At 41.3% G+C, this 17323-nt stretch overlaps 1 protein-coding gene across 1 annotated transcript in view; it reads right to left on the bottom strand.

Annotated features, from left to right (window-relative positions):
- Window positions 1-1157: 1157 nt before the first annotated feature.
- Window positions 1158-17323, bottom strand: part of POLR3B (RNA polymerase III subunit B) — a 133492-nt gene continuing 117326 nt past the window's right edge. Inside the window, exons 27-28 of the mRNA XM_034778223.1 lie at window positions 11907-12080; window positions 1158-1723 (exon numbers count right to left, since the gene is read on the bottom strand). Coding sequence (XP_034634114.1) covers window positions 1594-1723; window positions 11907-12080 — 304 coding nt within the window. The 3' untranslated portion in view covers window positions 1158-1593. The remainder of the gene's footprint in view (window positions 1724-11906; window positions 12081-17323) is intronic.

Below are 17323 nucleotides of genomic sequence, written 5' to 3' on the forward strand. Positions count from 1 at the left end.
AGCATCTTGTTGTTCAGGTCACAGTGTAGGTGACTAAAAAAAGAAAAAAAGACACCCAAACCTTTCCAGGTCCAAATGTTCTTCTCTGAATTATCCAGACTGTTATTACTCTGAATGCAAAGAAAAGGAGAGATCCACCCCCTCATTTGTGAGTCTCATTGCTCAGACTTGGTTCATTAACCCAGACACAAAGCTACTGATCTAAATGTTTGGGAAGCAGCTAAAAATAGTGAGCCAGTCTAGTAGCACCTCATCAGAAAATGTATGCAAGAAAATAAGGAAGACAAGTTTATTGAAATTTCTTGGCTGATGTGTGTCTCAAGATCTCCACTATGCAGCTAATATTTTACTTTCTTGCTTGTGATCCAGACTGTTCAGCTATTTCTCTCTGAAACCCTAATCCAACAATGTGCATGCTTAATTTTGACTTCAGTGGGACTAGTCATGTGCTTAAAATTAAGATGTACTTATATCCTTTGCTGAATCAGGGCCCAAGTGACTTCAGAGTGTTAATTCCACCCACTGCTTTAGCTCTTAGGCCCTGTATCCCATTAACAGAAGCACAGCTTTTTTTCCTTCTCTAAATCTTCTTTGGTCACTCAAGTCTGTCTCTCTGCCAGCGCATGATTGTCCTTTACAGTATATTTTCTAAAGCTTTGTCAAATTTAATTTTAAAAACCCAATTTTTCTTTTAAACACATCCTGGGAGACTCTCCATTATTAGCTATAACATTTATATCCTGTTTTTTCAGGCCTTCAACCCTTGGAAGGCAAGTTATTATGTACTAAAATATTGTACTCAATAAGAATCAAAATATTAATCTGTCTCTATAAATCAAATTCTGCCCTCCGATGCATGCATGCAATCCACTCTCAAACTTCCCTGGAAGTTGTGTATGCCTAGTTGAAGGCAGCATTTGACTTTATATTTGTATTAACACCTCACACACATGCATCTTTTATTTGCTTAGGAAAATATTGTTCAAAAGGTTGAATTGAAGTTTTTCAGAAAGTAAGTTTAGTCTCGCCAAACTGTCTAAAGATTGTAAATAAATGCTTCAGCACAACAAATTTAACAATTTTGACCCTTCAAAGTACTTACGATACCATCTTTTACAACATTAACAATTGGTCATGAAAGCAAAACACAGGCAATATACTCAAAAATTTTTTTATTAGTCTTTCATACACTGTCTGTCTGGAAAAATTAAACGAATACTTAAGTAATATGGATAAACCACTGTAGTTAATAAAACTTAAGCCCTGATCCAAAGAAACACTTGCATCCTGAATGCATGACTACCACATGCTTAAAAGTTACGTGTGCTTTTGCTGGATCAGGGCCTTATTACACAATTGCTACACATCTGATTCAGCCAGGCTGCCTGAGTCCCCACCAATTGCTCTTGATGTTCTCTGCAGCACAGTCTCCCAATCAACTTAAAACAGCAGAGGGAAAATAATAAGGAATTCATCAGTACTCTTCCCTCCCTCCCCCATCCCCTCAGTTTTAACAGTCACTCCTTTTCACAGAAATTCCTTCCAGTTCTGCACATTTTTTTAAATTTCTTCTTAAGTCTTTGTTTTGCTGGCTCATTCATTGTACTTGGCCAATTTTAGCCTGGGTATAATGTTCATCGACTGGAGTTCTTGGAATAACAGTTTACAGGCATATGGAATGCGCAGGGATGACACGTGGCAAGACGACTTGCAGTAATGGCACCTAGGGAAACAACAAAAACAAATTAATTGCTGGTTAATACATGAAGCTCTGCTACAATTATCAAATGGTTCTTGTATCCCACTGCATTTAAACAATACATATTCCATTGCCTCCATCTTTGAATGTGCGGAGCACTCTGGCCCTGTTCCAGTATTTAAGGACGTGCATATCTGTAAGTCCCTGAATAATCTCATTGAAGCCAACAGGATTACTCATGTGCTTAAAGTTAAGTCTGTGCTTTACTGGATTGGGACCTGAGTGCTCAGCATCTCGCAGGACTGCGTGCTATATCCCCCTCACACACTGGGAATATGGCCACTCAAGAGACAGCATTACGTAAACAGTGGTCAAGGGGATTCAAAATCTAAATCTTTCTAAACATTTGGCTAGTTGTTCAGTTTCCATTTTACTCATTTTCAAAATTGATAGAGCAGGGAGAAGGGGCCTTCAACCTTTGTTTTCTCATCTGAGCTTTCTCCCATTACCAAAGTGTCCCAAATCCATTCATATTAATGTAGGACTATGCTAAATATTTCTTGTTCCTCCGGCGTCCGCAAACAAATAAGCAACCAAAGCAGCGCAGGTTGCAATTAAAATGGGAAATTAGTGAATCTGCCTTTAAATGTTCCTGCCACTGGTCACTCAGGGTAACAGAATCTTATGATAATTTAGGGAGTTGTTTTTTTGTTTGCTGTATAATTATTTTTAGTACATGTGTGCAACTGGGCACTTCAAATAAATTAGAATGAAAATGCCCTTTGTTCAATAGCCTAATATCAGACCATCAAGCATTCTACAGCCTATCTTTATCTTACATGGAGATAAGAACCAGCAACATAACATTTAGTATTTACTCCCTCTCACCTTACACATCATATGAAGAATTGGAAACTCTTCCTCAAATATCACATTGCTACTTTCCCATTTCTCATTCTTTGATTCATTTGTTCTCCATAATACTTTATAAAGTTTAGAAAGCAATCCACTGAAGAAATTCAATGATTCAGGAGTCTAGTATGGGCTATCAATCTTTTCAATCTATAGATGCAGGTTCAAATCCTGTCTCAGATCATTAGGTCCTAAACTTTCTATTTGATGGCTGTTTGCTGGTAGACTCATTCCAAAGTCAATGGGAGTTTTGCCAATATCCACAATGGTGAGAATCAATGCTTATTCAGTCACTTGATTTTGTCGTCATGGGCCTGATCCAAAGCCCACTGATGTCAATAGCATCAGACCCAGTGAAGTCAACTGAAGTTTCAAAAACAACCTTAAGGGGAGATGTAGTGAAGAGGCAGACCGCAAGCCAAATCCAGACTGCCAGACACTTTTGAATGGACCCTGAAATATTTTTACTTATTATCACAATTATTGTTGTTATTTTTTCTGGAGTCTGGACCTTGATTATACCTTAACCAAGAAATTTGGACCTTGACAAAAAAAATAATTGGCTACCTGTAGACTTGATTTAAATTAAATTTAGTGATTTTGTATTAAACTGCCAGGGTTCCACTCTTGTTGCTACAGTTTCAGGATCAGAGTGAAAAATCTATAATCCTACAATTTAAATCTATTCAGCATACACGGATTATATATGAAACAGCATGGATGATAAAATGAACTGATTTGCTACAAGACTCTCGATTCTGAGAGCCAACACCAAAGTCTGCGGTAGTTATTCCATAAAACCATGCCACTTCTTTCCTGTCCTGAACTATCGATAATAAATAAGGCTACGCTTATGCCATGGAGGTCATGGAAGTCACGGAAGGTATGACTTCCAGAGACCTGCATGACATTCTCTGATTCAGCCTCAGGGGCTGCAGGACTCTGGAGCTGACAGCCAGTGGGGCCCTGGCAGGATTCCAGCGACAGGCGACAGACTCCTGAGGGGGCCCTCCTCAGGGTTCCGGCAACAGGCGACAGCCTTGCAATGTGTGTGTGTGTGTGGGGGGGGGGGGGGGGAGACACGACGCCTCGGGCGAGTGGCTGGGGTGTCCCATTTTCTCTTTGGGAAATATGGTCACCGTGCAGCTCCCAGCCACTGTGGGCAGAGGGGGAACCTCCCAGCTCCCAGCCACCATAGTGGTGGGGGAAACCATGGAGCCACAGCAGCAAAAGTCACAGACAGGTCACGGCTTCTGTGAATTTTTGTTTATTGCCCATGACCTGTCCATGACTTTTACTAAAAATAAAAGTGACAAAATCATAGCCTTAATAATAAATAATGCTGTTCAGGAGCTACTGATTTTTCAAGAAATTCAAGGCAGCCCCTGACCTCTACACGCTCCATATTTTGGAGTCCTTCATTACCAACTGATCTCTCAGCTAGCGGTACAGCAACATTGACTACAGTACTCCAATTCAGGGTGAAGAATGGATTCTACCCAACACGATTTGTGAGTTAAACAAGCAGGATCAGTACTTTCTTGACTTGACTGAAGACAATAAGATGTTAGCTAAAGAGAACCAACTGTTTCCAGAGAATACCTGTTCCAAGTGGGCATTATTGTTGCCCAAACCAACAGGCACCGTTATGCAATTGGATTGTTGAGGCTAACGGTTTTAAAGAAAACAGAGCTCAATTTTTTATGCAATACATCTTTTCCTCATTGTCTGTTAATATTTGAATGAGACAAAGTTATGAGAAAGGTGACCATTTTCTGAGGTGGACATAGCAACAGTTACAGAAAATAGAGGCAGTCACATGTGCAGCCACAGAGCTCTCTATAGGGCGTGACATTTCTGCTTCTGGTCATACCCATGCCCAGTCTGGGATCAGGGCCAGATGTGGTACAGTGATTTAACAGGATCTTTCTTGGAACTACATGGAAAATGAACCTCATAGTTCAGTGGTGGGTAGGGCAAGTTGAGACTGGCAGACAGACATAATATTGTGGGGAGGAGTGTGGGCTATGTTCTGGCTGGTCACATGTCCTTATCTACTCCAGCATTGATACAGTACAATCTCATACTGTCAAAGGTCTGCCTACAAAATCTAGATGGAAAGTGTGATGTTGCACTCCATATGTTTATGGAAATACATTATATTCACACTCATAAGTATAACTGGAATATGCTTTATGCAAAAGGTCTCTTGTAAGGTATCATTACAAAGCTTATGATCTACTGAGTGTGTTCATCCTATTTGTTTGCATGTATTATTTCTATGTCTGGAGTTAGGAGAATAAGATATAAACTTGTATTACTTATGTAAACTTGTTAAGTGGAAGCAATTAAAGGTGCTTCAGAATCAGTGAACTGTGAATGGGTTTGTTGCCTGCAAGCCTTCTTATGTACGTCTTCCAGCTACTAGGTAATGAAGAAGGAGGTCTTTCAGTGACGTGATCATGTCACCTGAACTGGAATCCATCTTAAACCTGGTGCTTTTCCATTTAGAAGGAGGGGTGGGGATCCAGAGAGACAAAAGATTCTCGCCTTGTACCAAGTTATAAAGGGGGTGGAACAGAACAAAGTTCTGCCAGTCAGGAGAAATCCCCTAATTACCACTGGAGCTGGAACTAACAAGGACTGTATCGGGGAAAGGATTGGGCCCAGACTAGGAAGGAATCTAGTCTGTGAAAGAAGCGTATTGGAACATCTCTGAGGGTGAGATTTACCTGTATTCAGTTTCTTAATGTATTAGGCTTAGACTTGTGTGTTTTGTTTTATTTTGCTTGGTAACTTACTTTGTTCTGTCTGTTATTACTTGAAATCACTTAAATCCTACTTTTTATACTTAATACAATCACATTTGTTTATTAATTAACCCAGAGTAAGTGGTTAATACCTGGGGGGGGGAAACAGCTGTGCGTATCACTCTATCAGTGTTATAGAGGGTGGACAATTTGAGTTTACCCTGTATAAGCTTTATACAGAGTAAAACGGATTTATTTGGGGTTTGGATCCCATTGGGAGCTGGGTGTCTGGGTGCTGGAGACAGGAGTACTTGCTGAGCTGTTTTCAGTTAAGTCTGCAGCTTTGGGGGCGTGGACTAGACCTGGGTCTGTGTTTGTAGCAGGCTAGCGTGTCTGGCTCAACAAGATGGGGTTCTGAAGTCCCAAGCTGCCAGGGAAAACGGCTCAGAGGTAGTTTCAGCACATCAGGTGACAGTCCGAAAGGGGGTCTCTGTGACCGAACCCGTCACAGAAAGCGCGCATGTTTAGAGATGCGCAGTGCATAACAAGTTGTGCACTTAGAGGGCCAAATTAAGACTTGTGTAAAGAGACAGTTATGCAGTGCAGTGTAAATTATACTTACACAAAGGCTGACCAGAGGCCAACATTTTCTGTGTCCATAAATTTTCAAACACCCAAAATATTGCACCTGCACAATCTCCCAAAATATTTATGGTCTCCTATGTGTCATGAACATCTTCAGCGTAAGGATCAAACCCAGTTTGCTGTATTCATCAGAGAACTGTCATTGAACTCATTGGGACTATGTAAGGGGAGTAGGACCTAGCACTAAATTGGTAACCCATAATGATTTTTTTTTTAAACCTTCACTGAAAGACTCTCAGCTGCAGGGGTCCCTCCTCACCCACAGAGGAACCAATCCTGCCACTGAAGTCAATATGTTGTTACTTCCCTCAGGAAAGTATAACCCAGCTGCACCACCCTAGATTGGATATACGTGTTAGAGGAACATCTTCTATGTAACCATTTTTTTTTCCTGGCGACTAGTGCCCTTACTGTCATCTACAGAACAATGCGTTGCTACAAGCTTTCCCAGACCAGTGCCTCACTGATGCTTGAGTCTCTGACAAAGGCCAGTTGAAAGGTTCTGAGCTGCTCTAATTACTTAGTTTCTACTGTGTTGCTCATTACAGGTCACTTGCTGCAACTACGGATGGATACAGCTTATTTAATAACTGAAACCACCCATTATTGATTATTCTCCCCCACCAGGGAGCTTTTTACAGAATTAGATTGCTTTGAATGTCGGTTCCTCTCTCTGGGAGAAACGTCACCTACAGTTTACAAACTTTAAACTTTGCAACAAAGTTGAACAAAAAGGGTTTGATTGTTTAACAAACTACTAATTTAAAGGGTTAAAAGCTCATTTTTTTACCCTCACTAGTAGAAGGATCAATGATTTACTTTATGTAGCCTTTCTGATTCCCCCCACCTCCTCCAACTCCTTCAAGGACCCATGTTGCAGCCGTCAGCTTTGGCCATGTCTGCATTTGAAGCTGTACAAAGCAGAGCCATAAACAGGTGGAAGAAGTTGCGGTTGAGAAACATAAGCATTCTCCTTCCACTCAGAAGCAGATTACACTCTCGGCCCATCCTTGCCCGTGGAGCCAGAGCCTGGCATTGGAAAATGAACCCAGGTTTCATGCTCCGGAGGGCATAGCACTTATCACACATTCATTAGTCTGGCCCATATATATATTTCTGGTATCATGACAGAAGTTCGAAGAGTGCACTTGGCACTCACGTGCAGAGTAATGCCTGTCTACACAGCTGCTTAACTGGAGAGATTCAAGTCACAATGATTTAGTCTTCTCGCATAGGACTCCACATCAAACTAGAATTTAAACAATTATATAGTACTAAACAATCCAAATACGGTCTTCTTCTAAGGCCTGACATCTTCAGTAGCCATTGGCTGAGTCATATGACAAAAACACAACTAGGAATCTAAACAGTTTAAATAACATTAACGGTAAGAAAACCAACAGGTGGTATCCTGCTGCTAGGTAGTTCTGCTGTTATTTATTTGTGTTGCAGCAGCACCGAGAGGCCTGAACCAGGGACCAAAGCCCTATTATATGTGACACTAAGGGTGCACGCGCGCGCACACACACACACACACACACACACACACACACACACACACACACACACACTCTCTCTCTCTCTCAAAAAAAAATCACTGATCATTGAGGGATGTTCAGACCAGGCTTTATGCTCCTTTCAGGGAACATGGATGTTTAACAACCTCAATCCTCAGACTATCCACCTAGACTTCTGCTATATGAGCACAAGAGTAGAGGAAAATAAAGAGATACCCTCTTTTGGGGCAAAACACATGCACATCAAATGATAAAAAGGAAGATATTCTGACACTGAGACCAAAAAAAGCATCCCATCTCTTTCACATACAAAAGAGCAAGATTTACTTTCAGTCTACTTCCTCACCCATAACATACTATGAAAAGTAGGCAGACAAACGTCCATAGCTTCTAATAACAAAGATGTATTCGTGGCAACCTACTGTATAGCTTTATACACAGTACACCAAATTCGTAGGAGAAAATTAAGGCCTCTGGGATCCAAATCCACACCATTAAGAGGTGTTGCATTCCAAATAGTTTTGGCCTCCAATTCCATGGTTGCAGTACTTGAGGAAAATGCAGTTAGTCTGCATATGATAAAGCTTGCGCTAGGCTAGAATCCAGGCCGACAGGGACATCATAATCTTACCTGCAAAGAAATGTTTTTTTTCCTACGATGAAAGCATTTGAATAGAGGGAGACTAACAGATGGTCACGTTCCAACAAGGAAGCTCCATCCTTGCTGGGTTAGTTATGCTCTGCCTTTCCCCAGCAACCAGTGCTTCTTTCTAACATCTCCGACAGGTGTACCTTGTCTTGTATTCCCATAATACCTATCAGGGCGTTCTGTACAGGAGCCAGCGGGGGAAGGCAAAGCACAAATGGTGGCAATGTGGGAAATTCAGTAATCTGGGGGAGATTCCACAGCCAGAGAAGTACAACAAACAGAAGATGCTGATCACCGCGCTCATTTCCCCAACCCTCTCTTCTGCGCTGCAAGACTCACAGGAAATTATGAAGGTTTGAGTCTGTGGTGAACCTGATCTCAACTATTCAGTAATCCATGGCTGGGATTCAGGGGCTGGGGGGTTCAAGGACATTGATACAGCTGCTTCTCCCTTTTCTAAAAGGTAAATCATTCATTTATAATACAGATGATATGTGCAATCAGGTCTCTCTCTCTCTTCCTGTATCCAGTTAAAGAGCGTTTTTGGTTTCTCTAAAGTTTAGACTTGGAGGATTTTCTAGCAGGGGCTGGAAGTTCTCCAGAGAAGAAAGTAATTTTCCTGTGCCAAGCGTAGGGGAGAGTCCAATTCCCCTTTAAATGATTTCTGTCCTGCAAAGACGTAATCCATCAGCTTTACAGGCACCACAAAGACTCAAGGAAAAACCAGAGCCAGCAGGACTCATTAGATAGTCTGAGAACATTTGCTTTTTTAAGAAACAAAAACAAACAAAACCATACATACAGATCTTTCTATTGTATTGAGATAAATCTCTGTAGTATTAGAACAGTAGCGGACATGGGGCCTGATTTTTCCAATGCAGGATGCAAGTAACTCCCACTGTTTTAAATAAAAGAGTCACTTTTATCATAGGGCAGGAGAATAGAGCCCCTTGAATTTTACTACTAATGCATTCCTGTGTGCTCTTCTTCGTTGTTATTTCCTGTCCACCACTGCCCCTGGAATGGCCACAGGGGCAATCATTAAAACACCTGTGCCCCTGGAGTTTACTCTGGTTCCAGAACAAAATTTGGCCCAGAGACACCAGGAGAGTGGGAAACTCTGTTCTCTAGCAAGGACAAGCACGTGGCAATGGGAGACTAAAGCAATACTAACATCTCCAAAAGATCTATGCGGTACTGAATTGGTACAGCATAGATCAGAGATTCAGAGGTGAGCTCTTCCTGGTCCTCCAACCCAAAAGAAAACATTCTCTACAAATGAACAAAACAAATATGCACCCATCTACTCCTGGTTGGTGTGGTAGGTGGAGAAATGGCTTTAGAAAAGAGAATCCTGCAGACTTTGCTCCTGTAAAAGGAAATCAGAAAGTCTATTGCTCATGAGAACATACAGAAAGTATTAAGGGAACTGGAGTAGGTCAGAGAACATGGGTAGAATTACAGTACACAAAAAAAACCCAGTCTCAGCAACTAAGAACACCATCTATTAATGGTGCCCTTTGTGTATTTTGCAACTTGCAGAAAAACCAGTAGGGTATTAAATATTTTTTTTTCTATTCTGTAGTAAAATTAAGTATGAAAGGACACTACACGCTTCTGAAAATCTTACTGAAAAAGAATAGCAGTCCTTCAAAAATATTTATGACTCCCTCAGAAATATATGGTCCTATGTTTTTTTCGTTGTTGTAAAAATCTCATCACTCTCCCTTAATAAAAGATAAAAGTTAATTCAATTAAGTATCATGAAATGTGCTAGACTCATAACTTGGAGGACTGATGGCGGCCATTACTTTTCAAAGCTAGCTACAGAAGAGGTACAGTGAGTGGCAGTGCAAGTTCCCAACAGTACCCTGCCAATGACTTAGAGCTCGTCTACACAGCGAAGCAAAGTGCACCAGAGGGGTGTGATCTGTAGAGCGCTAACGTGTTGCGTTCTAACTGCCCCATGTAGATCCAGCTGGCATGCTCTAGTCCACGCTGAGATAGTTCCATTTCAAGCAGGGCGACATTAATCTGAACTGGGTACCATTTAAAGCACTCCAGCGGGGTCTACACAGGTTGGCTACAGCACCACATGTTAGAGCGCTAGAGATCGCACCCTTCAGTGCACTTTGCCATGCTGGGCAGACAAGCTCTCAGAGACAATTAACTAAGCCTTGGTCTACACTCAAATTTGCACCATTTTAACTAAAGCTGTGATTTTAAACCAGTTTAGATAAATCCATGCAATTGTGTGTGTGGACACTTAAATTAGTTTTAAGTGTCAATCAATTTATCTTAAGCTAGTTTGTAAATGACCTAAGCTAACGTGATTTAAGACACAAACCCATCCAACAGCCTGTTCCCAGTAGGAGAGTTGCAACAACTGAATTAAGTTGGTTGAGTTAAATTGGCACACAAACTCTATGCAGACAAGCCCCTACAGCAGAGGTGGGCAAACTATGGCCCGTGGGCCACATCCGGCCCGCGGGACCGTCCTGCCCGGCCCCCGAGCTCCTGGCCCGGGAGGCTCCTCCCCTGGTGTTCCCCTCCCCTGCAGCCTCATTTCGCTCGCTCCACCGCCAGCGCAATGCTCTGGGCGGCGGGGCTGTGAGCTCCTGGGGCAGCGAGCTCCTGGGGCAGCGCAGTTGCAGAGCCCGGCCTGACCCGGTCTCTGTGCTGTGCAGTGGCGGTGGCGTGGCTCGGCTCCAGCACCACCAGCCACCGGTGCTCCAGGCAACGTGGTAAGGGGGCAGGGAGTGGGGGGGTTGGATAGAGGGCAGGGGAGTTCAGGGTGGTGGTCAAGGGGCAGGGGTGTGGATAGAGGTCGGGGCGGTCGGGGGGGGAACAGAGGGTTGAATGGGGGCAGTGGTCTGGGGGGGGGGGGGACAGTCAGGGGCAGGAGTTCCAGGGGCAGTCAGAGGACAGGAAGAAGGGGTGGTTGGATAGGGCAGAGGGCATCAGAAATGAGAGGAGGGGTTGGATGGGGCGGCAGGGGTCCGGGGAAGGGGGGGCAGATAGGAGGTGGGGGCTGGGCCACAACCTTCCCCGCCCCAACCGGCCCTCCATACAATTTATGAAACCCAATGTGGCCCTCAGGCCAAAAAGTTTGCCCGCCCCTGCCCTAGAGAATGAGTGAGAGGGCAGTACAGTTTCCATGTTAATTCCAACCTTGTCTTGTCTCTCAGGCTGACAAAAGGTACCAACTGTGACTGAGTTTTGGGACATGGATATTTATTCCCACTTTTAGAGATGGACCACAAAGGTCAGATTTTATTTTGCCTTGAACCCTCTGACACCTCAACTTCAGTTAGGACAGAATTTGTCCCATAGACTACTAACTCATTTCCCACTGTGTGTGATAACTGCACTACCAAGTCAGAAGGAACCAGTGCCTTAATAGTGAAAAGCTCTATATCCTGTTACCAATCCCATGACCATTCGGAGTGCATCCTCTTTACACTTACCCAGTCATTGATGTAGATTAATTAAAATGTATGGAAATGTTAACTAACGTTTGCAAAGCACTTTGAAGATGAAAAGCACCACACAAGTGTTAAGTATTATTCTGTAGATGTATTTACTGTGTTAATCAGTTTGCTTCACATAATTTAAAGATTCAATGGCTTTCTTTAAAGTGAACATACAGAACATAATACTGCATGTGCAAAACAAGAGGGAAAGATCAGGATGTAAACCCAGTAACAGGAAAACATTAAAATGAGTCAACTTACCAGCCAGAATATCCCAACAAGCCACACTGTCCACAGACATCCACTTCAAAGGCATCACTTGAAATCATCAGTCTCTCCAGCAAAAGCATGCTGGCTCCATAACCTATTAAACAATCTCGTTCCATTTCTCCAAGACGTAAACCACCATCACGTGATCGACCTTCAGTGGGTTGCCTTTGAAATAAGCAATTTAAAGAATATAATAAGTATTTCTGGAACATATGCCCTCAAATTTTAGGAATGTATTCCCTAAGGAATAGTACCAATAGGCTTAAATTAAAGGTCTACAACCACAGGACAAATCTTGCAAACCTTTATACGTGCAAGTGGTCCTTACGCACGAGTAATATGCAGCAGTTACATGAGTAAGAATTGCAAAATCTGGACCATAATTCTTTATTTCACAGATTTAGTTGAATAAATGCAAAATAACATGAGTTTTCCTTAGCCAAAATCCAGTTATAACTACATACATGGATGCAAAATTAGTAAACATTATGTTTACAGAGCATTCAAAGTACTGAAGTTTTATTATCCAGCTAAATAAAACAGGAGCCAAAACAGATGATGTGTTTTTAATTGGACATATATTCTAGCTAATGGGATCTAGGAAAAAAAAAACTTCACACCTCGGATAAAATTTTAAATGAGTCATTTGATACATGTAGAAATGAAAAAAACCTACTGGAAAAATGAGATGTTTGTTTTAATTTGACTTTTTTTTTTTTTTTTTTTTTACAAGTAAATGTCCTTTTACAGTTTTTTTTTTTTTAAAGTTACTTTCACTTTAAAACACACATTAAAAGGAAGCACCTATGCTTTAGGTGCCCCTTGACATATTTTAAAATCTGTGTTATACAAACAGCTATTCCAGGAAACTCCTTTTGCCCACTCTTTAATACAAGTCACAACACAACAGTGAGAAATATTATGATCTCCCACCAGTGTCCTCTTGGTCTCTCTCAGCTAGTAAAATACAGGAGGCTTTGTAACACACCCATCAATGTTTGCAAACATCAATAAACTAGGACTAGTTGGATCCAGGACAGCAAGTTCCAAAGCTGAAGGGCCCTCGAAGAACGCCTGGCCTGCTGCTCCCTCTCTTTCATGTGTGTTAGTAAAAGATTATTAAACTGGAAACAATTTAAAAAGACTTTTCTTAACATTTATGCATTTTGTCTAAGCAGAAATGCAAAACATATAGATTTGTCAGTTCAGTGTTGCCAACTCATGATTTCATCACGAACCTCATGATATTTGGCATTTTACTTAGACCCAGTTCCTGAAGACAAGTGATTATGGGAAAATCTCAGCTTTTGTTTACAAAAATAGTAAGTTTCTGCTCCTTGTGGTTGTGGAGAAATGCTTGAAAATGTGATTCAAGTGCACTCTAAAAGGCCCTGAAACCAGAATGCAAATCAAAATGCAAAACTGGCTAAAAAAAAAGTTTTTTTAAAAAAATGAATCTCATGATTTTGGAACCCTTTAGGTTGGCAATACTGCAGTATTTGATACTCACATACTAGCACACTGAAGCAATGTCTGGGTTGCAAACAGCAGTTGAATGACAAAAAACAACTTTAAAAAAACGTAATGGAAACATTTAAAAATATCACAATGTATTAAACAAAATAATTTATATGCATTGACTAAATCATTACAGAATCCCTTTAAATAATTAAAGATAGGCTGCATTTTACCTTAAAAAAAAATACTCATTTCTGAATCTTTTATCTTGACTCCTGGTTTTCCACTCCATGAAGATAACTCTTTTGCATGCAGTTTTAATATAGTCTATTTTGTCCTGGGTAATTTGCTAACCAGAATATGCCACATGAAATATTTAAAAGAAGATAAAAGGATTTTAAAGGTTTAGGGCTGGATACAAAATGACCATTGAAATCAATGGAAGTTTCTACTTCAATGAGCCGTGGATCAGACCTTTAAACACCAAGGGATAGGAAGAATTGTTTATGGTGGTCCTAAAGCACAGGTTAACCTGGGTGGTGGAGCTGGATATCTGGATGCTTTGCATCACTGGAGTGGCATAAAGCAGCCAGTGTGTACTAGCAAATCGGGCCTGCAACTTTTGTAATATACGTATTTTGTGTATAATAATTCAAACTATTTTATTTCCATAGTAAAGTTGCAATTTTAGAGTGAAAAATGGTTCCAAAAATAAATTGTCTCATCTAATTATCCTGCTTAATAACTACAAAAAGTTATCTGAGTTACTAGATTCAATGGCTCTTGTCAAGGTTTAAACTGTATTTACTTTTCGAAGAAGTCTTTCCTTTTTTCTCTCACCACCTTGGGAACGTAAAGCTAATCTGTTTGCAATTCAAATTTGTCCTTCCATTCATGTAATTGGTTTCATCTTCTTCCTTGTTGTGACAATCGGAAGAATCTGTTTACAGTTTAACATCCTAGTTCTCTCACACACAGATGGTGGCATCTTCATTGCTCAGACACTGCTTTAATGACTGATCCTGGCGCTTATCCGGCAAGGCTGTGAGGGCCAGATTTTGAAAGGAATCTGAATAAAGATGCACCTCAAGATGCACATAGGCACCTAAGCACATTTGAAAATCTCACTAGGCACTTATCTGCATCTTTTATGTGCCTACCTACCTTTGAAAATCTGCCTCTGAGACCCCACAACTCCCTTTCCAGTTAATGGAATAATGAGATTCTGGAAAAACTATGTGCACTCTTTCCTTTCCAGTCCTTAGAAACCTATGGTCTTTAAAGATACAGAGTAAAGCACCTAAGTCCCCCATTTTCAAAACTGGCACAGATGCCTAAGTCTCACTGAAAGTCAATGGGACTTGGGTGCTTTAGAAAATTTTACCCAGAGAGTGGGTTTTTCAAAACCTCGTAAGTGAGCTAGCAGCACAAAGCCTACATGACATCAATGTGACTTGTTCTCCGCACTCACTGGCGTGCTTTTGAAATCTCCTCTCCCCTTTAAGTGTTATTTAATATTATAAAATATAATATTTATAAAGGGTTTGCATGTTCCTTCTCTCTTTCATCCACCCAGCCACCTCAGCTGTTGTCCCTAGCAATTACTTCCTTTCTGCATTCTAAACAGTGACTCAAGAGACCCAAACGTGGAAGCTTGAAAAACAGAAAACATTTCAAATTTCAAAAAACAAAAAGAAACACAAATAAAACCAGAAAGCACCAGAAGCACTGAAAGTTAAAGAACCACATCCTTAAATAAAAAACTGGGGCCAGCTGATCCTGATATGGTTTACTTAACTATTACCGTTAGAACTGGAATAATCAAGCAGTTAACTCCAATGTTTATTTACTTTAAAAACCTCAACCCAGATCAACAATTTAATGGCACTATTCTGCATTATGAAAAGGTACTCAACCCCGGGGGATGAAAGTATGTCTTGCTCTGCTCACCAGTGATCACCGATACCTGTTAAACAACAGTGCTAGCTGGCTGAATCGCTGGGCCTCAAGGGTGGGGATGTTATCGAAAGGACCTTCATATCTCTGACAGGAAGAGAGGGGTGCTCCAAGGCCTTGGGGAGTGGAGGGCAACACTGACCAGTATTACAAATTATTTTCTTACAATGCATTATGAAACTGGTGTGTCCGATTATTTCAAAATGCAAGCAGGCAACAAGCTAGGACTGAGTTATTCACCCTGATAATTGTATGTGTGTGTGTGTGTGTGCGCGCACAAGAAGAGAAAATAACCGGCAGAGGAGCCAACACCGATTTCCTGCATAGAAAAGTAAATGTAGTTACATAATATATGGAGCTGACTGGGCAATAGGATTATAGCGTCCTCTTTGATGCTACCTGTGAGTTTTATTTGGGGCCTTTGGCACCCGTTTATGTCTCGGGGTGGAGACCCATGAACCCCAAACATTTTGCCATAGAGCAGAGAGGATAGGATGAGCCTAAAATTAGGGACACTGCCTAACCCTCGAAGCCTTTATATTCATACACCAGCTGCTGTCAGGTCTCTTTCTTTGCAGTGACATTTTCCTCCCACAGACACAGCTTTCTGAAACTGACCAATTTAGTCTAACGGGGAGAAAGGGTCTGATTCCCAGTCAACTTTGCTCCTCTGACACAACGGAGCTTTCTACGATGAGGGTGAAGCTGACCTGTGCAGGAGACAGAGCTTTCTCAGGGGCCACTCCAACGGTGAAAAGAACTCCCCCAGGAACTAAGGACCTTCCCACCTCCTACTCCATTGGCAAGGTGCACTTCTGTGACTTGTGTTCTCTATCAGAAACATATAGCTCTGTCTCTCTCTTTTTTGTTTTTAACCAAACAAACACTAAAACAAGACACTCCCTTGCGCACACACCTCTCCCTGGGGAAAGGATAAGAGGACAAACATGTGACAAATGTTAGTCACATTGCTTAATGCACTACTGGAAGGCCCTCAAATCCTTACAATGATGGTGTAAAAACCTATATAGAACAGAATAGCAGATTAAATTCAGATGCAAGATAATACACATTAGAATAAATATTAGACTATCTATATACATATATACAGGTTCTATCTTAACTAACTGCTCATGGGGAAAAAAAAATCTAGGTATCAAGGAGATAAATGAACACATCAGCTCAATGCATAGCAATAGTAAAAAAGCAAAAACGGACGTTTAAGGCAATGAGGCTAGACAGCTGTGTGTGGGCATCACTTAATCTGCAGAATCTTTAGTACTAGTGATGTTCAAGAAGGAAAGAAGCCAGCTTTGACTCTCGGATCCCAGGTGGAGTTTTCCACAGTTGTAAAGAGATGGTTTTACAAAGCAAAATTAAGCACATTTGATATGGAAATGATTGAGACAATAACCAGTGAACCCCACAATGAAATGTCGTTTTTATAGGAGTACTATTCAAAGCACAGACTCACATTTTAAGATACAGTTAGTTCACTCTGTCCTCTGTAAAATGCAATGGATGAAGAAACAAACATGAAAGTCTGGAACTCATTCTCTTAGTGGAGGTGATGGTAATAAGAAAGGATGAACTAGTGGAGAAAAACAGTTTCTAAGACTGGTGGTCATAAGGCAGCTTAAATAGAACAATCTGCTAGTTTCCTCAAAAGCAAGGGGAAAGCCAGATAAAAGCAGACATGGACTATTATGCAGGTATGTGAGGGTAGGTTATAAAGCGGACAGTGATCAATTGCTGTCATTCGTTAACAAGAACGGATCAAAAGGTAATGGTGCAAAGATTTAGGTGGGTGCATATAAGTACCAAGGGAGGGCTAGTTAGGTAAATAGGGTTCCAGAAGAGATTTTGGAATCATCTTCACTAGTGATATTCAAGACTAGACTGGACAACTAGCTGTCTCACAGGATTTAGGGATCATGCAAGCAATCCTATGATGCAGCGAGATGGACAAGGTAATCCACCAGAGGTCACTTCCA

This window comes from Trachemys scripta, chromosome 1 (genome assembly GCF_013100865.1).
Source record: "Trachemys scripta elegans isolate TJP31775 chromosome 1, CAS_Tse_1.0, whole genome shotgun sequence".
In the NCBI taxonomy this organism is placed as follows: Eukaryota; Metazoa; Chordata; order Testudines; family Emydidae; genus Trachemys; species Trachemys scripta.